This window comes from Falco biarmicus, chromosome 6, assembly GCF_023638135.1.
Source record: "Falco biarmicus isolate bFalBia1 chromosome 6, bFalBia1.pri, whole genome shotgun sequence".
In the NCBI taxonomy this organism is placed as follows: Eukaryota; Metazoa; Chordata; class Aves; order Falconiformes; family Falconidae; genus Falco; species Falco biarmicus.
The window spans coordinates 44,998,316-45,022,022 of record NC_079293.1 but is presented as its reverse complement, the minus strand read 5'-3'; the positions used below and the strand labels follow the sequence as shown (position 1 = coordinate 45,022,022).

The following is a 23,707-nucleotide window of genomic DNA, read 5'->3' as shown; positions in this document are numbered from 1 at the left end:
CTTGTTGCAGCAGAAATGGAACAACATCATGCCAGAAATCCCAAACGCTTCTGAATGTAAAGAACCTCAGAAGCATGACTGTATGAACTAGTGAAGGACACAGAAAGATGGTGTTTCCCTAAGGTCCCTAAAGCTGCACCAGCCCACATCATGCATGTACACTTCATCTGAAAACTGCGTCTATGTCTTGGCTTCAGGAACAACTGGGCTCCACAGCAGGTATGAGCCAGTCGACACTTTTGAATTCTAGGCTGCATAGCAGAAACAGACATTGCAAGGTCACCCCAGCTCGATAAACTGGATGCTGATACCCACAGCCTGTTGAGATTATGCAGGAATTGTGCAGGATTGCGCAGGAAGACAGATTACAGCAGCCATCACTACCAGGGGTACAAGTAATTAAAAGCTAGACCTGATAGAAGTCAGTCCCATCAGAAAGACAGAACAGGATAAGGGGACACTCTTCCCAACAGGTACCTAAAATGCAGAATGCTTGGAAAGCAAGTTCATGATCTAGAAGAATATTTAGAGCCTAAGGACAAGATTTCGATTGCTTACTTTCTGGGTATCTACAGTCTTCTAGAACAGCCATTCAAGTCTCTCTTCAGATTAAGGAAAGGGAATACCACTTCTGGAGGGCTACTTATTTTGCTTATCTACAGATTAATCTGTTTCTGAAGTTCTTTAAACTCTCCACTGATTATGCAAAACTGCCTAGGATGATCTGTTTTTTTGGTTGTGACACCTACCCTTTTAGACACTTGAGTTAGGATGGATTATTCTCTCACCAAAGGTATAATTACATCCAGACATACTGCACAAGCTACAATCAGTTATTTACTTCATTACTGTAGGACTCCAGATAAAGACTAGGTTTCCAGTGTCCTGATCACTGTACTTACTTTTACAAACCAAAATGGCTAAATTAATCTAAAGAATGTTTAGAACTGTCTTGGAACAAGCCAGTTTAACAACATCGAATTGTTCGCTAAGTCCAAAGAGGACCAATGAGGTCCAAGACAAATATTTTGACAACCCACCCTGAACACTACTTAAGTATCCTAAGACTCATTCACCATCTTTATCCAAAAGTCCACGAGGGTTAATAAACCATCAAGCTGGTAATAAAAGCATGCAAAAACATAGAAATAGAAGAAAAAGATTAACAGGTCGGGTTGCCACATCATCTCTTTGAAGTTTTACCCTCCCATTACCACCGATGCTTTAAAATAGCTTTCTTTGGTGTGGCAGTCCTTCTCCTATTTTCAAACATAACATAAGTATCAATATTTTAAGCATTTTATTGTCAGGCCAACACTTCGTCCCACTAATTGCTTTTGAAGTCTGCTTTTCTTGCTTCTTAAATAATACTCACAAAAAGAAAAATGGGAACATTATCCAGTGGAAACAGTATCTCAACTGATTCAAAAATCTGCCAGTAGACTTGTAACTTTAAATCATTATGACAAATCGAACAAGCTTACATGTTTCTTTCAGAACAACAAAAAAATGAAGATGCTATGACTCCACTTCATTAAGCAGATAACATATCTACTTAAGACAAACAGAAGAATTATTTCCAAGTATTTAGTTGCATGTCTTTCCCATATAAAGAAATCTATGATTTGCTTATAAAGCTTTTTTATTTATTTAGGAAATGCTCATGAATGCTAAAGTTGAAGATACAGTATTAACATCACAAAGGTTATCAACGGCTTCCTGCTCTGTACTGAACTGACAACCTGGTTGAAATCTCTACTATTTATATTAAGAATATTACCTTGCGTGTAGGCAGCATCATCAGATCCCATACTCAATTTCCGTGCATCACTGATCCTATCCACATGTGCTAAAACAGGGTCAGTAAGATGCTGGATACCCTCTGGTTCAACATAGTGATCAGGAAGGTTTAGAAGGTTTGTAGGTTCAAAGGTTGGGGACACTACCCCTGGGGAAACTGCAGGGGGCTTATTTGGAGAAACTGTAATTTTAAAAGTATATTTTGTGTTAGGTTGCGTAACCACCACTCGAGGAGAGGTTGCAGTGGTGCTGTTGCCCACTGCTCGACTCTTGGGTGGATGGTGATGAATAAATGCAGGACCCATGCTTACTTGACCAGACATATTCCTAGAAGTGGCAGATACTCCAGGATTTGTTGATATGAAAAGCGTGGGCTGGTTCCGAACAACTTGATCATCTCCTGTTGTGGCATTTGCTGAAATGTAGACCTTGGGCTGACCGCGTGTGATCACTTCATCAGTATTTGGAGGACTGGCCGATATGTAAACAGTGGGTTGACTTCTACTTAATGTCTGGCTGTTGAGGGAAGAGGAAGTAGCGGAGGTGCGAGGGCCAGTTGAACGCAACTTAGAAGAACTGTTTCTTTGTGGTGGTTCAAGTTTGATTTCAATTTGGTTTTTGCGAGGTCCTGTGGATATATTCTGAATGTTGTATTGGCTATGAGCAGAGGATTGTGAGCTACCAGATGAATGAATCATAGGTGCTTGTGGAGTTGTAGGAGAACTGATAGGCATATAGACATGAGAAGTCTGGTGGCCTTGCTGATTTGCCTGCGTTGAGTGTTGCGATGAGGTATGTGGCGTAGTACTGGATGTAGGAAGAGTAGTCCAGGGACTTGGCTGCGAAGGCTGGTAGGCTTGCTGAGGATGCATGGGATTAAACTGAGATGCCCAGCCTGGCTGCTGCTGTGTCTGTCGAGTGGTACCACTAGGAGCTGTGATGTAAGGCCTAATATAGATAGAATTTCCCTGTGGACTGTTAAGTACAGGAGGAGGTACACCATGTATGTGCAAAGATGTAGGGGTATTGCGACCAGGCTGAATATTTGGGGCTAAAGTTACCATAATGGGGTTGAATCTGGGTGTTTGTTGAGACAAGTTAGACACTCCTTTGCTGCCTAGGTGAAATCCAAGATGCTGCCCTGGATTAGAAGTACTAACTGTATTGGCCATTCCAAAGACGTTAAATCCTTGCGGAACCTGCGCAGGTGCTGTCTGTGGTTCCTGCTGAAACAGTTCATTGTTGGACTGACTGGTTTGAAGGTGTCCATCACTAACGCTGTGAGATAGAGTCCTACTTCCATTCATTCTACCTCCTTCTCTTCCATGGTGATACACGTTCTGTGACTGCAAATCCAAATTAAGAGATGTCATGTGATTTCGTAGTCCAGGAATCCCAGAATCATCCGAAAAACCTAGGTCTCCTTCACCGTAGAGATACTTTGTGCTCTCCTGAGAGAGAACTGCACAACAGGCATCCAAATTATTGTTATTCTACAAGAGAGAAATGAAAGTTCGACATTACTGAGAAAATCCCATCACAGTTAGATATATATGCACCCAATCATCATTGAACAATTAACAAGGTAGCATCAAACAGAAAGCTTTAGGTGGTTGGCTAGCATAGCTGCTACACATTCACAAGGGGCTTGCATGTGAAGTTTACTATTTTGAGAACAGTGACTCAGTCACTGGCACCAAGGCCGGAGGTCTGCACTGCTGCTGAAGCAATGACAGGGAGATCTTGGACCTTGACAAGCGAACATCATGCAGTACGATACACCTTGGATGAATAGTTCTCCTATTCCTTCTCAATTTCAGAACTATCTTCAGCAATGACCAAGTCTCTGGCTTGAGGGGGAAAATGACAGAAGGAATGGATTCACAGCACCATATTACTGGTTAATAACTTAAAAATAAAAGCAAAATACATGTTCATTTTAAAATGTTTTCCCAAACATTTCAATACCAGTTATACATTACCTCCTGCTGAAAATGGAAAGTTAATCTTACATAGAGAAAAAAAATAATAAAAAAAAAAAATCATGCTGACCCAAGGAGTTGTACATGACTTCAGAAGAAATGTAAAAATTCAGTTTAAACAAATAGAGCAGGATTACTCATTTGCAAGATGAAACTGTTAATGGAAAGCCCAGGGGATATTTGTATTTTCATTGTAAAACACTGCTTGCAAAGCTTTTAAATACTCACATTTGTACAAAGTTCCTTTATAAAACCTGTAACAGGATGACTTCGAACAAAACCCACAGCCTAGCTAATTTCTTTTTAAGAACATTTCAGAAGCAAACCACTAATCCCTCACTGTTCTTTTACCACATGTTCAGTAATACTGTACTTGGATCTTCCCAATTCAGTTTCCTACATAAGGACTTTCAGAAAAGATTGAACATGCATCAGTGGCATAGTTTCTTAATACCGTGCTCTGTTCATACGGCTTTTCTTACAGATACCCCACCATACCCCCAACCTCCCAAGAAATAAAGGTTAATACTTTCAGCCAGAAGAGCACCTGTTGAGGCCCAGATATTATTAAAACTAAATAGGTGTCAAATTCATCCAGCACACAGAAACGAGTACTAGAAAGAATGCATACAGTCAAGGAAAACAACTGCATATGCCAAGTAGTAACATTATCAGTTAGTTAAAGAATAATACAAGCACAATAAATCGATCCATGCTACATGCTTTGTGCCAAGTTATTTTTGTCAAACTAGCAGACAGGAGTTTTCATCCTTCAACCAGGATACGAGGTCATAAAGAATGCTGCGCAGACACAGCAAGACTGTCTCTACTTTACACATTTAAAAAAAAAAAAAAAAAAAAGAAAGGACAGACTTAACAGAAGTGGGAGAGGGATGACAAAGCTAAACTCCACCCACAAGACCAAAACTGTGTTCATACAGTCCAGAGGCAGTTCTGAATTTAAAAAAAAATAAAAATAAAATCCCTCAAAAAAACCTATCCACAAAAACTTTTCAAATACCAGGATTCCCTAAAGGCTATCTAACTAGCCAGCTATATATAAGGATTATTGCAAGAAGTCTTGAAAGATATCAAAATGGATCAAATTGATACTATGCATACTGGCTCTAGTTTGGAGTAAGCACTGGAGGGCAAAGTAATCAAGTTAGTAGTGAAGAAAGGAACCACACACAGACAGAACAGTGGGTAAGAAAAGATAAGAACATAGCCTTGTATTTGTTGCAAAGGAGACAAGGGAGCCAGAAAAGGGAAAAAGATAGGATGCCACAGAAAAACAAGCTAGAAAGATTTTAAAGGCAGATTTTGCATGAACTTAAGTGAATTAAAATTATTAACAGAAAGGCCAAAAATACCAAACCAAAAAGGAACAGGCCAAGCTTGCAAGGCCCTTACATTCAGCTTGAATGCATTTCTTAGGACAATTTTTTTTCTTTTTTAAGACTGCATCCAATCAATTCCAAAATTTCAGTGACGTCAATGAGCAAATTGGAGAACTCAAAGGGGAAACGGGGGCACATGGAACCCCTGGCATCTTCTGGCTGGCAGAGGCAGAGTTTCAACCGCTTCTAGCTCTTTATAGATCAGAGAACCGGTTGATGGCAGAACTGAGCATATTCCAGCAAAACAATACCCCTCATCTTAGCTCTGCCCATGTCCCAACTGAGTTTAAAATGTTGGCACCCTGAAAGAGAAAGAAAAAAAAAGAAAGAATAAGAATGTTGGAGGGAAATGAGGAAGCAAGGAGAGGATGTAGACTTGAGGAGCAGGTAGTTACAGAATGCTCCAGACCAAAAAAAAAACCAAAAAAACCCCCCAAAACAAAAGGGGACAATGTCCACAGACTGGGGACACTGCAGTGACTCCTTTAAATGAGGAGAAGGGGACAGCTGAATGCAGGAGGCTTGTTGGGAAGAATGGAGGGATGCAAAACTTTTCAGGAACATTCAGTGCTGTCAGTCCAAGAAAGCAATAAAACTTTTTACTCCCCTAGATTACACAGGTTTAAGTTGCATCTTGTTAAGATTTTTGATGGTCCTCTGTTTTTAGCATACCAGATACTGGCTATTCACCTCAACATATTTGCATACTCTGTTTATCCTTAAGTTTTCCATTATAAGCATATAATGCTATAAACCTCCCTTTGAAAACAAGCTGAAAGTGTTTTGCTACAAAAATTCAAGGAGGAGGACTTAAGTATCTAGAGTTTTCCTGTACAATTCACAGTGATCCAAAGAAACTTTCTTGTTAAGAAAACCTCTTGGCAGTAGTATTACGAACTGTGTAACTGCTTAAACTCTCAGGCTCTCTCCTGGGATACCTTACACTTTCTGGTTTAAAACCAACCTCATTCTGACACGTTTGCACGTCAGGTACTGTGGGGGCAAGGCAAACCCGCCATTTCTTATACCTGAGAATGTCCTTGAGTACTTATCTCTGACCTAAACCACAGTTACTGCATTTATTGGAAATTCCTTTGACTATGCTCAATTACAAGAAGGCAGAATTCAGGATTCAGATGCTGTTCCAGGAGTATTGCAAACACATACGAAAGTACTCTCAAATTCTGCTTTCCAGTTTTCACTGCCAGTCCAAGTACAAAATTTGTTGGTTTAAAGGGGTCATGTTAGTAGGCTTATTTAAGAAAATACACAAAAAAAATCCCACTATCTCAGAGGAGTAGCAGAGTTAGAAGCTGATTCAGAGAAACCAGAGCTCATGAAATTTCAAACCACCAACATGACAGGATTCTGTTGGTGAGTCTTAGAAGCTCTTAGTTAACAAAGAAACCAGCTTTCCAGTGTAAAAAAAAAATAAAAATAACAAAAATCAGTGTGCATATGGGGATGCACACAAAATACTGCACACAATTTTTGTTACCCTATGGAATTTTTCAAAGAACCTGTTATGAAAGCTGGCCTAAAATACTCCCTCAAAACCTTTCTCCCATATCTTTGTCAAAGTATGGGATGTATAGTATCTTTTGTTCAGTTATAAGGCTCCTTTTTATATACATATATAAAACAATCCACTGTATGCAACATTCTGAAGATTGCTGAGCCTCTCAAGAGCCAAGCACTACCTTTTAAATTCATCAAGAATCACATTCAAAAGGTGATTACTGATGCATTCACTCTGTCAAGTCCATTGATCTTGCTCAACAAGCAGTTCTCACGTTTGAGGAACAAAACTGTACTTGTAGTCTAAGAATCGGATTAGTCCTACAGAGAACTAATGTAAAAATAGTGGTATACAATTCTGAAAACATATATAGACAAGTTACAGTCCAGCTCAGTTTCCTGTTCAGCTAAATATTTAGAGAGAAAATGTTGAGGAAAGCCTGAAGCCTCGTGAGCGCCAAGCAGAATTTTGCTCTGTTGCAAACCAAAGCCAATTCTCTCAAAACCCCTGCAGTTTTCAGATTTTTACTCTAGTATGAATGGAAAGTCATGATAAAGTCTTGAAAATATGAACATTAAATTAGCAGTCACACTTTACTCCCAACAGTATAAACACTGTGTCTGGATGCACGTGCGTGTGACTACTTATACATATGTAAGTATACATATATATGTATTTTATAAATACAAATACATATTAAAAAGACAAACAATTACGGTATAAAGAATGTTTAATTGTAACCGCAGATGTCCTAGCCATAGTCCAGAGACAGCTAACTTCTGGGAACTCATGACCTATCTTTCTTCCAATCAAGCTGTGTATACTGGTATCAGTATGAATATTCAGACAATCTTCTTATTATCCAGAGTACTCAAAGGTTCAATACCTTAGATAACGAAAAAAATCCAATCAGTATGGATGCCTTGGGACCACTGGCAAATGCAAAGCAAATGTTTAGACAACATAGTTAACAAATGCCGATAGACTTACTTAACTCTAGATATTCAGGTATACCTATGTCAAGCTTTGGATAAGCATATCACTTCATCTGCTGACGTAGCTAATGTGATGTTATGGAGCAGAACTTGATATAAATTACCAGCATAAGTATTCTGATAGTGGTAGTATAGAACACACACAGCTGGAGGTCAAAGTTGATGACATGGCAGTCCATAGCCTTAGCACTAACTGCAGTACCATACAAAAATGCTTTGTTATATCCATGTCCAATAGAAATCCATATAGATTAGCAGCACGGACTCCAAAGCTGCAACACCACAAACCCCAACAAACAACAAAACAAAAGGGCAGAAGCACACCGGTGCATCACACCTATTCAGGTGTAACATGATGGATGCTAGGCTACAACCTGACAGGCTGATTCAGAGCACATGGGTGTGCCTGCATTACACTCTCAGGCTCCCTGCTGCAGAAGATAGGCAAGGTCACCAGTACTGGCTCTGCAGGCCAAGGAAGCTGGGAGTGGAACACAGTGGGGCAACCTGCACGAAGGCAAGGGCCCACCAATTACCTTGAAGCCTGATGGAGATCAGGTAGTAAAGTTGCTTCTGAACGTGCCCTGACCCTCAAAGCAAAAAAACCAACCCCACAAAACAAAACCCCACCCACAAAACAAACCAACTACTAAAAACCTGCATCTCTGTATCACTGCCTTAAATTATCGCTGCTGGACTCAAGTTGGCTTTGCATCTCTCCTTTTGCCACAGTTAGTTTTGGGTCTTGAGATGGCCAAAAGGCATAAGCATACTGATTGGTGAGACTGCAGTCTCCATGCACACACTGATATACAGGCTGGTGTACCACAGGCCACTCCTGATTAGACATGGGGGGGGGGGGGGGGGGGGGGGAGGGCAAGAGAGGCCAATTTATCACTTAGCTTGCTGTGCAACATAAAGGAATTGTGTGTGTCTCACAAAAATGAAAAGAGAAAGACAAAACTACTTTCAAAGGAGACACCCATATATAATGCTTAAAATAAGCAACACTGCTTACTTGTATACTCATTAACCGAACACTGACCTGTAGCATGCATCTGGATACAACACCTTCAGGTACCTCAGGAAACTTCTGTCGCAGGTCATGTAAAACCTGAATATCAATTTGCTGGCTTCCTTGGGCCATTCGTATATTGCCTGGTTAGGATTTTTTTCAACAGGCAGTTTTAGGCCTTAGTAAAGGGAGTACTCATCTCTTCTGTCCCAGCATTTTCTGGAAGAGGAAGGAAAGCCTTAAGACACTGAAAGCAGGTACTTCTGATGTAAAAAAAAACAAACAAACAACAACAAAACACTCCCCCAAAACCACCACCCTCGTAACCCCTTCCCAATTATGCAATAGAAGTCTGTATTTTACATCAACGTTTTCCCATGTGACATCTCTGGCTAACTAATTGTCCTTCACACACTCATAACCTTGAAAATTGCCCATTTATAGACACATCTCTTGATCAGTTTCCTTCTATTTTGGTTTATATATTGAACATTATAAAATGTATTGGGAATAAAAAAATATTTGACTTAAAGTATTAAAATTCATGGTTTTAAGAACAGCATTTTTACTTAATCTAAAACACAAGTAAACACAAAGAAGTCCACATCAAAAATAGGAAGATAGTGTTCATTCCAGTTCTGAGTGTATCTACACTGTTACCTTTACCATCAGTGTTATTATTTACTATCAGGATATCGTGGCTAGAAATTCAGTGTTTCCAAGTTTCAGAATTTACTAGCAATAGCCTACTTGTTTTTCACCCAACAGAAGAAGTATTCTAAGATTATAACTAGAAGGAAATGACCCTATAACAACTTGGGTTTCTCCAGCACATTCTGTTTCTCCTTTGAAGGAAATTATGAAGAGTTATGAATAAGAATATATCACAATCACCCAATCAACACATTTATACAAATTACCTGTCCTGGTTATATAACATCTATAGGCTTTTACCAAGAAGAATTTCTACTAGTCATGTTTGGAAGAATGCACCTACGTGTTAAGCAATAGAACGGTATCCTCTTCATATAAACTAATATTACAAATAAACGTGCCCATAGAGTTTATAAAAAACCCTAAGTAGTCAACTCCAACATCCATTTACCTCTTAAGCTACCAAATCTTATTCAAACATCTCTTATCAATTTATTCACTTGCCCCTCCTCTTCTCTACCTGCTTTTCTTTTTTTTGTCTCATATTCAACATGCACTATCACCCCACGCGCTGACTCATAGCAACTTGCAGCCGACAACTGCCTCCAGTACCACGAGGCGCCTGTACATGCTGCTCCCTGGATCCCATCAGCCCAAGTTCTTTCCCAGCAATCCCACTGGCACACTCTTTGTAAGTGAAACCTATGTGCTTGTGCTTCTTTAGTTCTATGCGCTAAAAGGGGACTAGTGGGAAGTTAATCAAGGAACAATAACCATGATTTTCTAGTGCATTAACAGCACTTGTGATTCAAATATAACGTAGTGCAATGCTACAACTTCTCTTGACACTGAAAAGATGGAAAAAACCTGCAAAGAATTGATGGGAAAGCACAAGACACATCGTTTTCAGCAGTGATTACAAGACAGGCATAAATCTATTCCAGGATCACTGAACCATTATATCATGTACTAGTCCTAAACGACTCTATTACTTGTTTTCTCTAGTTCAAACTGATATAACTACTGGTCATTTAGTAATAGGTCTGAATCAGAACGCCTCCAATAATAGCTGAACGTGATCTGAAAAGCAACACGTTAACCATTTTAACTTTCTGCCAACAATTTAAGAATAGCTCTGAAGAAAGAAAAAATGGAAACAACCCAAAACACTGTTACTCTGGAGCCTGCATCTATATGCACTACACATGGGAAAAAGCAACTTGTTAGCTAATAAAATAGTGAAGACCGCAAGTCCTAAGAATATTCCAGTAAACATCTGATCATTATTTCAGTCCCATAAATTTCATCATCTCTGAAATAATCACAACACATATTTAAAAATACAAGAACAGAAATTCTTGTTAGAATACTTAAGAGATAAAACGGATCATAATCCTACCCACAGTTTTTAGTGTACACAAAAACACAGTAGTCCACTACTGAAAACAGTATCACAACATCAAAATGTACAAGTACCAGCCAAGACTACTAGAACTGGAAACTAAGGTTATGGTATTCCTTCCCAAAATCCACATCCTGTGTATCTGACTATGCAAGTTCAGCTTCCCTTCTCTTCATGCACTTTATTAATCGACCCAGAGCCGGCCAACTCTTCAGGAGCTAGAGAGTCTGGTTCCCCCCTCTGACCTGTATGATTAAAACCCCCTGAAATAAAAAAAACCAGCTGTTTGCAAAGAGGTGACCAGTATGAAGATCTGTGAAAATAGCAGGCAATACCGGATTTTGAGTCCCACACAAGTAAAAGTACTGAGCACACATTTAACACTAGTGGTCACAGTATGATTACAGTTTAATTAGATACACATCTGCACTAATTCTGCATAAATTTACTCTGCATATACCAAGACTGCTGTCTCAAAGGGGTAGAGAAATATTGAAGACAAGAAATATTGAAGGTATCCCGTGGCTGCTGCTATCAGTATCCAAGATCAGTAATTTAAAGGTAGCATGGATACACCTAAACAAACTGTGGTCTGACTTCAAACTGAAGTTTAGACACACCTAAGAGGCTTCAGAAACTGCAACACTGGACAAGCAGAGATTAAAATATTTTGTTTCTAATTCAAGCTATACATCTGAAAAACAACCATATTCAAAAGCCAGCTGAAGCAGCAAGTCTTGGCTTACGCAACTGAGAAAAGCCACCCCAACCAGAGAGAAAAGCAAGTATGCACCTAATTTGATATAAAAAGCTGTAATTTATTTTCTACCAGAAAAAAGTATCAGGCTTCTACTCTGTTATAGAGCAAAGCTACATTAAACATAACATTAATAGGGTTAAAATAAGATAAGAATTGCAGAAGTTAAAATGAAGACATGAAACAGTCTGTAAACACGACTTCAAGTGCTGGAGTTCATTACCCTTCCCACTTCACATGCATTGGCTAGCACAATGTGCAGTATGTACATATATTGTTAAAACAACACTAAAGCCTGTTTACATTTACCCAGGTTTAAAGCAAGCAATTCATAAAGGTTTGGGAATCAAGAATACTGTTAAGTGTCCCTGAAGTCTTGGAGCAAATGGCTGCTCACTATGGCAGACCCAAAGGAAGAGCGCACAAGCTTCAGCCAGAGCAGAGCGCACTCCCCTGCAAGTACCTTTCGCAGCCATCTGCCCTTGGCTTGGATTGACAGGGACCGAGATCCTGCTCCCAACTGTTGAAAATACGCGCCCTCAGACAGAAAAAGCTAGCTGGGTTGACATTGTTCTGAAATCTTACATTCCTAAACTCTGAAAAAGTCAACTCCATGGCAGTAGTAGCACAATTTTAAAAATTAATGAACCATGCCTCACTAAAAACACATCTGTTATTTCTTCAGTGGTTTACAACCTAGACAAATCTGAGCAGTGACAAAACACTATTGATCTTACACATTCTTTCAAGCAGCTATTAAGAAAAACACTGTTAACCAGAGAAAAAAACCCATCAAATTAAGCAATTGATTCAATTGTTTATCAATGATAACTGTATTGCAATGCTTCTCCAATAAAAATTCAAAGCTGGCAAGATCACAGCAAGTCCAGAAAAATACAGGTTTCTCTTAACAAGAAAGAAACTGGTTTCCCTTAGCTGAGTATCAAATGCCATTTTCCACCCCTCTTACACTGAGTAGCCCATTAATCTTACTGCTAAATAAGCAGTTAACCCCCCTCAATCCTCCCAAGACCTCTTAATTTTTTTCCATCTTCTCTAACCTACACTAAAGTAATCCATACCAGAACACACTGTATTATTATCAGGACAGTATTTTCTACACTCTCCATCTCAAATTCCCTGAACAGTACTGAAAAGTTTGTATCTACTCTTAATATAATTTTCCATATTTTGTCTGACGTATCATATTGGCAAAACAGCACCTTCACAGGTCTTACAGAAAAAACTGCAAGGGGAAAGGTTCATGCATCCAGTCTTTTAGTGAAAAGCACAGAGAATAGATTAACCCCCCGCCCTTATTTAAAACATTTAAAACCAGGAGAACGTTCCACATTGTCACCCCAGTGCTTCATTTCAATAAAATACTTTGTATTCCAGCTCATTTTTCAGTGTCTGTAGTACTGATAAAACACACAATGACTGCAATTTCCATTTATTACTCTGAATTTTAAGGAGTTATTGTAATAATTTGATGCAGTTTCAAAGAAGTGCTGCAGAGAAGCTTTTCTGCATTTTCATGAGACATAAAATGACTTATGGGGCATCATCCAAAGTTTGGAAAATTCAGTTATTTGTTGGTAGTACGCGATAATTAGGAGACTGCTTATTCTTATTTTAGTAGTGTACTTTAACTTTCAGTGGCTTAGCACCAAGAAGATGCGTACAGTTAGCACAAGAAGAGCTGAAACTATCATCTTCTCTATTGTTTTTACTAAAATTACTAAGAAATATTTGTATGCATCCATCAAATGTGTCAATACGGTGGAACATGATTATATTTACTGTGGTATGGGAGAAAATAAAACACAATATGCTCTGCTCCCACTGTCTTAATTCACAGACAAATATACTCAAAGTCCTGTAGGCAGTATATTCACCACATTCACTGAAAGGTTTTTTTTTTCTTGTTCAGTTTCAATTACAATAGGTAACTCGTATGGCTTCGCTGACAATATAGCGTATGACAAATGCTTGCATCATGAATGTTAAGGTCTCACCCCAAACATCACTTAAGACAGACCTACTCCAGAGCTCAAAGATATTTAAAGATTATTAATAAACTCAAATTAACATCTGAAGTAGCAGGCCAGGAGGCCTCACAAGGCCACTCTAGCACAGACAGATTAAAAGGCTTTTTATCAATTCTTGATTTTGCAAAGGAACTATAAAAAAGACTCAGCATCCATCTTGCTATAGGAAAGCTTAAAAGAACTGAAAGTTATTTTGACAGATGCATGTCTAATGAACAGAAACGTAGCACTGTTGTCAGCCATGGAACTCAGAATCTGGCAGCAGGACACCCAGATTATTGTTAGGAAGTTATACATACCAGTGGAAAATAAAAGGCACAAACGCAAGAGTGAACAGCCAAGACTACCAGTAAATAGGCTGTAGAAGAAAAGGGTACCAACAGGAGGTAAGGGAAGCTGCTGGCAGCAACATTGTGGCTTCATTCAGAGACACATGCACAAAATAAGGGCAATACAGAATTACAGAAGTAAACTGAAAATCTATTCAAGAAATTATCAGCAGCAATGGCGACTTGGAGAAAGAACTCTTCCTAGAACTATCAAAAGTAGAGTTTACTTACAAATGAAAACTTTTAAATATTGGAGTGCAGTACAACAAAGTCATTTTTGTAGTAATGTCCATTTACTAATCCTTTTACATCCTGCTTTTCACTGTTTCAAAAAACCCTTCAGCGTGACTTTATACTGTTGAAGAGAGACATGCACAACAAAGATCCTAGTGCTCACTTATGCCAGAAATACTAAGGAATGGGAAGAATTAATTAGCTGTGTTCTTTTAAAGACTACTGGCAAGATCCCCAGATAACTTAAAAGGCTTGGCAACTGTAACATGATGGAGCTCCTGTTGAAGATTTATTCTGCGAAAACTATTGATATGAAAGTAAACAATGTGTCATCCCCCAAAAGTTATCCAGAACCACTAGTATGAGACACAAAATAAACTGCTTATCTTGTTTATTAAAAAACTCAAAGACAACAATGTGAAATACGATTCAGATGCCAAATAATAGGCTCTTACAATGATGGACCAATAGCTAGTTAAGAAATAAATACATTTTTAATCTTCTTTCTTCTGACAAAGCACACGTTCAACAGATCAGAGACAATTCTTCAATACAAACTTTAATATTACACTGACTTGTCATAAAACACCTACAATACAAGCTTTCTTCAGAGTAAATACTGCCAAAACAGATTTTATGAAATAATTATACCTAACAATCTAAACAAAGAAGCTGACAGTCTGGAATGTTATCTGCACTTCTTGTTCATTACTAATCTTTTCTTACCACAACTTCACATACAGTTCATGCCATAAGAAATATCAAAGGTAACTGTGCAAATATTAGCATAACTGCTGTATTGAACAATTCCAGTTGAACTTACAATGCACTCATAGTAACTGAAGTCTCATTTATGGTCAGCTACCACTCTGGAAACTGCCAAGTTCAAGAGAACAGCTTTTGGAAACAGGCAGAACACTGCAACAGTAAACAGCATGCCCCTTCACCTTCCCCAAAATGAAATGAATGAAACCTTTGTATCTGCCTTTATACTTCAGCTACATCTAATAAGTAAATCAGTCTGCTTTTCTGTAGTTCTAATCTGACCACATCTGACCTGTTTCACTCACATGGCTAAAAACGCTAGAAAAGTAATCCACCTAAAAGCTTATTTTAGAAACCTGGCTATAAATATAAAAGGGTGCTGTGAATGCAGAAACAAGAGGATGTTTCCTCGTAGCATAAATGGTGCAGACTATAGATGTTGTGCGTAAGACAACTGCTGTAGTGACAGCAAATTAGATGCAACAAGTTGCAATGCAAGACCGGTAGAGGTTGCTGAAGTGCCTGTTGAGATAGCAGCCAAGGGATTTCCGGCGTTTCTTTTGGTGGATCCAAGAGGTGCAGAAAGATAAGCTATTATAGAGACGACTGAACACCCCGCCCCCTCCCCCAACCACAAAAAACCCCAACCAAACCAAGCGAACCAACCTCTCTACACTTCTCTTGGGTTCCTTCAGCAGGCCTATGTAGCACTCCAATTCTCCCAAACTATTCACCTATCTACTGGATAACTCAAAAAATGAAAAATGTCTTCTCCCCTCCCCGCTCCATGCTTGCTTGAGCAGTACCTTCCCCCACACATTTAGCTACTTTTTTTCCCATTATCTTATCCAAACACTATCAAAACACCAGGTCAAATATTAAAAAAACACTCCTATGGACCCTGCTTTTCAGTCAGACCTCAATTCTGATGCATCAACTCCAAGTTGCTAATTCTAGTGCAGGCCAGTATTAGGTCACTTGCCACTGATGATCTGCTTACATGGAACAGCTCTAACGATAAAGCATGGCTAATACAGATATTGCTAGTATTTCTTTCAGCCTTCTTTCAAGAATATAAGAATGTCTCCAGTCTACACTTAAGACTGGTAATCACATTACCAGCTTATGAATCTCTACCCATAAAACAGCCCTCTTAAGTGATACCTCATTCCTCTGGCAGTAACAAGCATTGCCAAGTTTATTGCCAGTTTATACTTACTTGTTATGTGTCAACACTCTCCCTCAGAATTAGGTTATGGGTGTATTATTGTATCCATATTGCTTGGAGAAAAGAAAAATAAAATCAGACTATAAATGCCATATTCTCCTCTTGCAACCCTACCTTTCTAGCCTCTTACGTACTGATTTCCACACCTATGAGTCCTTCCCTTTCCTTCCTCACCTATATCTGCAAGTCCTTGTTAAATGAGAAACTCCCACTAAATGTGCCTTGCAACACAGAAGAAAAAGCCATATCAAATAACAATACATCAAACAATTATATCAAAACCACAAGTCACCCTCCACTCGCTACCATCCATATCCTAAATAAATAAAAAAGGAAAAAAAAATTCAGCTCATTCACAAATAACTTTCTGGTCTCATCCTCAACCTACTAAACAGTGATACTTCTATTTAACTATTTGCCAGATCTCTGTTTCACATTGTTCTGAACCCAAACAAGAATATAAGAGGATATAAACTTTATTTCATCACATGAACATAAAACAGAAGAAAAAAAATTACAAATAAGCATGACTAAGAGTTCTCCCCCCCCCCATTGGATTGGATTAGACCAAAAGACTTCTAATAAATAATGATGAGCAAAATGGTAGACTCTCCAACAGTTCCCAGAAACGATCTGTTCTTATGGAAAATATATTTTAAAGTGATCACACCTAGAAGTGATTCATACCCTGAAGTATGAGTTTTCTTCCTCTAAATTCATTACAAATATTCATTTCCAGAAATAAACTTTAACACATTTCATAAAGTCTTTTTAACTCCTGGCCTAAATAACAATGTGCTGTAACGGGTCCTACAGCAAAAGCGTGCACATATAAAACATTTAAAAAGAGGTTTAATCCATCAAGTATTTCCTTAAAAACTATGAGCACTTACAAAATTTCTTTTTCAGAATTAGTTGGGGTGGTACTTTTTTCACATTGCACAAATTAAAAAAGTTACTACTTTAAAAAACAAAATTTATTATTTTTGTGGGGTTTTTTTGTTTTTACTGTGAATTAGTTTAATTCTTGCCAGGTCAGACATGATAATGTGCACATTAAAGGATTTTACAGCAGTTGTGTTTTTTTGTTGTTTTGGGTTTTTTTTCCTCCGTTTTTTCTTTTCTCCCTTCCCTTAGAGAATCAATTAAAAAACAAGGCCACCTTCCCCTACTGCAGGCCATTCTGTGGATTCTGCCGAAGCATAGCTCATAGTTGACTTTTTCATAGCTTAGCAGTATGGTAGTAAACCTCATACACGAGCACCTTAAAAATGAGGTTTCTCAGATCACTACAAATAATTTCCCAGGTGTATGGTTTTATTAGAGAAAAATCTATCACAACAGTTATCAAGCTCACCTCAAGCTACTGTTACAATTGACAGTTTGAAATTTGACCTATATTTTCCACACAGCATACTAACAACAGAAATCTGGCTCAAAGCTTTGAAATTTGTAAAAAGGATTTTAATTTATTTTTAACTAAGATGAAGTAGAGGTGAGGAGAGGAAAGAAAAGCATCTCTAAGACAGTTGAGAAGGCATTTTGAATTCTTTCTACACTAATTCTCAAAGGTACACACAACCACTTAACAGTGATACTTCTCACGTTCTCTCCTGTCCACACTGTTCTTCCAAAATGCTAAAAGCTTTGCATCACAAGTTAGCCTTCTGGTTAAGAAGGGAACATACCAACTCTCTTGACCAGAATCAAATTAATCTCACCAAGTTGAAATGAAAAGGTCACACGGAGAAAATCTAAGCATGCTGGTTTTCTTCATCTTTATTCCCTGATAGATACAGAGTAAGTGCAATTAATTGCTACAAAATAACCAATGATTTGTTAGGTATTCACACAAATCTGAAAATATGGGCTCTACCCATTAAATTACATGGGGAATACATGTGAAGATCAAGATGACTGAATGCCATGTGTATCTTAAATACAGTACTTGATGAAACTCAAAAACTTTTACATCTCAGCATCTTTACAAATATATCTTGATGAAGCATTTTCTCTACCTCAGAAGTAACCATACATTTTGCATGTGTGTTGTAGCACTTGTTTCATGACAACTGTAGGATGTCAAATTGAAGCAGACAAAGTAAAAACTGCATTATATAATCCAGTTAGGGTATTTTTGTGAACTACATTAATAAACTTCATAGCAACTCTAAATTCTGCCTGTATTAAGATTACAGTCTTAGCAACCTTAGTGTCAATTTTACTCAGGTAATCAATTCTCTTCCCCTTTAAGCAGATTTATTCCCTTCTTTTCTACACATCTACATAATTGCTTCCATTTGTCAGCTTCCCAAATAATGAAAAATCCATTATTAATTCAAAGGAAGGTCAAGTAGCAAGTATTAACCTTGACATTCTGAACTGTGACTGTATCAGGTTTCTTCCACAGACTAACAATATGAGAACGCAGTAAAGTATATTCCACATTTTTCTTCCCCTTCTGCATCCTCAATTTTCTACTACGGTGGCAACATAAAGCTTTCACAAAGATAAACCTCCCTGATGTCTACTGTCAAACGTAGGTATTGCTATTTTTGAAAAGTATGAATTATTTTAGTGCAACTGTTCTGAGAGTTGGAGGAAGAGAAAAAAACTTAAGACAAAAATGTGCAGATCTCAGAAAGAGGCAGGAAAACACACACCTACATGACCAGCCTTTATTAAAAAATAGTTTGAAAACAATGACATAATCTACACAGAAGTAATATCAGCTTAGTTAAGTTTCTTATTTTTTCTTCTTTTCAACTCAACTAGGTTTCCTTTAAAGTCTGGTTTTGATTGATGATTGACAAATAGAAAAAAATTCAAAGCCTTCCTAAAATGATGATTTTAAACAACCAGTTTAAAATTAATTAGATGCTATAATCGCTTACAGATTCTTTGATCAAATGCACACCAATATAAGAATTTAAGAAGCATCCACTGAATCAGATGAATAGTCATTTTAGCTCAGCGTCTGCAACAAAAAGCAGTATTTAAGAAGAACATGCAAACCTGAGGCTTTTTGTAGTACATTCCTCTCATTCTCTCAGTGTATACAACTGTGTGATCAAGGAAATTAGACAGCAGATCCCTGCTTATTCTCTTTACAGACCTGTTGACAACATACTCATCAAATTCCTTTTCTTAACCTGTTGAAATCATTTGCCTCCACAATACCCTGTGGCAAAGGATTCCAGAAGTTTACTGCACTGTGCATTAACAACAACAAAAAAAAGGATATAATTTCAAAAAAATCAACTAAAAATCTTCCTTACACTCTAATTAGTTGTCCTATAAGCTTTGAGTGCTACATCGTTCTAAGGCTTCAGGATTTGGTGAGTAACAGTTCTGCATTCACCACCTTCATGAATTTGTAAGCTTCACTCATAAACCCTCCATAAAACCTTCACCTCTCTAAACTGAACCAAGTTCCTCCTTGAAAGGCAAGAGCTGTCATCTTGATTAAAAAAAAATAAAATCTTCTCACTATCTTCTGTAATACAAACACATCCTCCCTGAAATATGGGGACCACAGCACCCAGTATTCAAGAAGGCGTCTCACCAGGGCTTTACATGGGAACAAAAAGACACAATTTCTCATGTCCTCAGTATCTTTCTGATGATGCCCAACACCTCTGCAGGCTCTTCTGGCACATTGAGCCAATCATTTCTGGCAACTGCCATGAATCCAGGTTCTTTCTTCTGAATTGTAACGAGAGTTATGAATATAGTACCTATAAGAATCACAGGGCCTATTACACACCGCAAGACTGCATACTGCAACTTTATTCACCTATTCCTACCCCATGCTCCCACCTATGCTTCTCCTTCTCCATATATAGTTCCCTAAATATCAGTAGCTGTGGAAGTCTAAAATGTTTTCCAATGTTTTATTACTACCTAGTTTGCTAAGTAGGAAATAGCCTGGCAAAAGCTGCAAAAGAAGTAAGAGTCATAGTCGAAGTCCTTAGCACCTTAAAGTCAGAAAAAAGTTAAGCTTGTGATACAGTCTGTTGTACATGCTGGTTATGACCAAAGTAACAAGTAGGGTAACAAACATCCAAAAACGTTAGCTTATTTCTATCTCCTTGCTTTCATGAATTTTAATCACTACTTTACAACAGAAGTATTCTAAAAAGAGCTGGCTCCAGAACAGTTTGTAAGGTTCTAGTTTTTATATCTGACTTCAGTCCAAATCAGATCAAAGTCTTCCTTGAACATGCTGCCCCCTAAAAAGCTGTAGATGTTCAGGGAACTTGCCAGGAACCTACTGCCAACAGCAGCAATAAAATGGACATGAATGACAAGTTCATTCAATAGCTTCAGGAGCCTCTACAGTAGTTGAGTCTGGGCCAAAGGGGACTACCCTATAGCCTAAGCACACAGAAGCCCATCTCAAAACCTCCTGGCTCCAAACACCCTCTCGATATTATGAAACCACACTCCAATTAGACCTGGAGCTCCAGATCCTTCAGACTTCTGGCTCCACCAACGAAAACCACAGTCCAGCAGAACTGGCTGCTTCAGAGCTGTCAATGTGAACTCTACAGTCATGGTAACTTCACTGAATCCAGGCATGATTCAGTTTATGATTGCCAAGCTCATATTTCATTTAAAAATCTTCAGCTAAATGAAACAGACATCTGATGAAACAAGAATCATGACTTCTAGGAAACCATAACCCTAGGTATTCCACAATTCTTTTTGATAGTGATTTCCCATTTAAAACCAGAACAAGACAGCACACAAACTAGGTATCAAGCCTCCCAAAGGAGGCTGATGCATGTGATTCCTACCTGAAAAGCCACCATGGGATGTCACCATATAGGAGGTGGCACATAGGAAAAGCATGATATTTTTTGCTCTTAAAAGATCACACGACCAGGATTATCTCAGGCTTTCTTAAAGCTCTCTTCAAAATTATACATAAACAATTTAACTTTAGAAGACAGGAATATGACTTAGATAAATACATTTAGATGGAAACAGTTTGAAAGTGGATTTTAAAAAGCACAAAGAATATAAAATCCACGTTGAAATACTGAAGTAAAAAACAATTGCTGGGTTTCTTACCAAGGAGCCAACAGATTCTGTGAAACAATGTATTTATGCCTTAACATACAACCACTGTAGAGATCATCCTTTATTACAGCATTACTACAAAGTTTCTCACAAATAAAAGTTATGCACAGCTTGCTGCTACTCTGCGTATCATAGCTCAACAGCAGCAAGAAGTATCATCACTTCAGAACTATAAAAGTACTATTGCTACACCCTTCTCTGACTCAGAAGACTGTTACCAGAGAGGCATTTCAAACCCAACCAGTCTGAAGCAATTAAAACTCAGATTTATCCATGAAAAAAGTTTCACAAAAAAATCTTCAATTTCATAACTGAAACTACATTACTGTTTTTCCTATATTGCTAATTCAAAGATGCAAAAGGCTGAAGAAGTGCCGAGTTACATGCATGATACATAATGCTTTTGCTTTCATAGTGACCTACAATTGTTAGATGTAAAATTATCCACTTGTCACATTTTTGCAGCAGTGGAAAGTCTAAGAGTGAATTTTGTTCTTTTTTAATATTTTGTGCCTTTTTAATATGTTTCCACTGAGAGTATTACCATATTTCTTCAAAATTCATACAAGAACATAAACAAGACAAGCCCTGTTGTGCTATGTTTTAGCAGCTTGCCAGGTAGTTCAATTTCTGGTATGTAATTTGTGTTATTCAATTCACAGCAGGAAGCTCTGGGAAGCCTCTGCCCAGGCAAATATGTGAACTTCAGCAGTTCAATACAGAGGCCAGCAACAGCATTATAAATCTCAAAGCTTCCATCATTATGTAACCCAATTTTAAGTGGTTTTGCTTATGACTACATTGGTATCTGCAAGATTTCTGTTTCATACTGATGCTAAAGCAAGTACCCCTAAAAAATGCCAAGAAGTTCAATTATCCTACAACTGTAAGCCAGAAATGAAGCTAATCAGAGATCAAGGGACATGACAGCATTTTAAGAGGAACACTGCAGAATCAAAGTCTCTCAGCAACTGCCCATTCCTACCAATGAACAATTCTGAAGAAGGGGTAATGGTTTTAAACTAGAAGAGTGTACGTTTAGACTGGACATAAGGAAGGAATTCTTTACTGTGAGGGTGGTGAGGCACTGGAACTGGATGCCCAGAGAAGCTGTGGATGCCCCATCCCTGGAAGTGTTCAAGGCCAGGCTGGATGGGGCTTTGAGCAACCTGGTCCTGTGAAAGATGCCCCTGCCCACCGCAAGGGGCTTGGACTAGATGGTCTTAAGACATCCCTTCAGACCTAAAACATTCTATGAATCTTTATCAGTGATGTCCAAACCAAAGGTAACTGCAGTTCTTTTAACTGCATCAAAATCCAATGCATTAAGTAATGCCTTAAAATTTTTTTCCCCTACAAGTAGACAATGTTAGAAGTTAGACTGTATAGCAAGTTGTATGCATACAACTATATTAGAAACTTATTCACAAAATCCTGGTAGTAATAAGGTATGTCAATTGTTTTCTTATTCACATTATATGCTGTGTCCTTTTTTCTAATCTGTGCATTACAGTTTTCCTTAGAGGAAAGAAACGCCTTGCTTATAATTTTGGCCTAAACTTATTATAGCACACCTAGTGTATCAACAATGAGATTTTCTGAAACAAAAAAGCTCAACCCAGATATTTTTTAGTAACAAGGTGAAGCTTTCTTGCTACTTTGAAAGCATTAATTTGTCGAAAAAAATCATAAACCGCTTGCATCTCTCTTTCTTAGCTGCACAATGTACAGGCTATTTCCTGGTTTTGCGAGAAAGTTTTTAAAATTACTTCCCTGACTCCATTAAGCCAGTCTCCATTTTTTACTTTTTAACATAAATTTCTATTAATTTTTTACTTTTTAATTGAATTTCTATTTCCTTAAGTTATACAACCCCAGTCTAGACAGTGACTCACTTCAGCACAAGCTTGCCACCACAACGTGGCCCAGCAAGACAGTGGTGTCCCCTGTCAGGGAACAAAGGTACAGGAAGCAAAGATCTGGAAGTCCTACTTCAACAAAACCTGGTCTCATCCTTAAGAAACTGACCTAGTCAGCATGGGGCTGGGGGGAAGGGAAGGAGGGAGAAAAGCCAAGGTGCAATACATAAAACATATTTTCATTGACCTCCAAAATATAGGCTATGATTTATCCCCTTCTTCCATCTTCCACATCTCACTGCTTTTTTTCTTTTCTTTTTTATTTCCCTCCCCCCCCCCCCCCCCCCAATCTCAAACATGTATACAGCTATAGAAAGAAACAAATGTGAGCACATTTCAAGTTCAGGACTAGTTGCACCTTTGACACTCTCTCCAGTTCTTTACACATGTTCTTATTTGAAAGATGTTCACCTTTGGCAAGAATGGTGCTCCCCCTGCCCTCAACTCCTTTATGTCTCTTGGACCAGGTAAGTAGGTAACTTTAGCTGTGGTTTAGACAAGCATATGAAACAAATACAGAAGGTGTTAGTACAGCCTTACATGAATTACCAGTAAGAGTGGCAAGTGGTTGT

At 38.2% G+C, this 23,707-nt stretch overlaps 1 protein-coding gene across 1 annotated transcript in view; it reads right to left on the bottom strand.

The window, feature by feature from the left end:
• Positions 1–23,707, bottom strand: part of TAB2 (TGF-beta activated kinase 1 (MAP3K7) binding protein 2) — a 67,437-nt gene that overhangs the window by 11,060 nt on the left and 32,670 nt on the right. The window contains exons 2-3 of the mRNA XM_056343077.1: positions 8,742–8,930; positions 1,781–3,293 (exon numbers count right to left, since the gene is read on the bottom strand). Of these exons, the coding sequence (XP_056199052.1) occupies positions 1,781–3,293; positions 8,742–8,843 (1,615 nt within the window). The 5' untranslated portion in view covers positions 8,844–8,930. The remainder of the gene's footprint in view (positions 1–1,780; positions 3,294–8,741; positions 8,931–23,707) is intronic.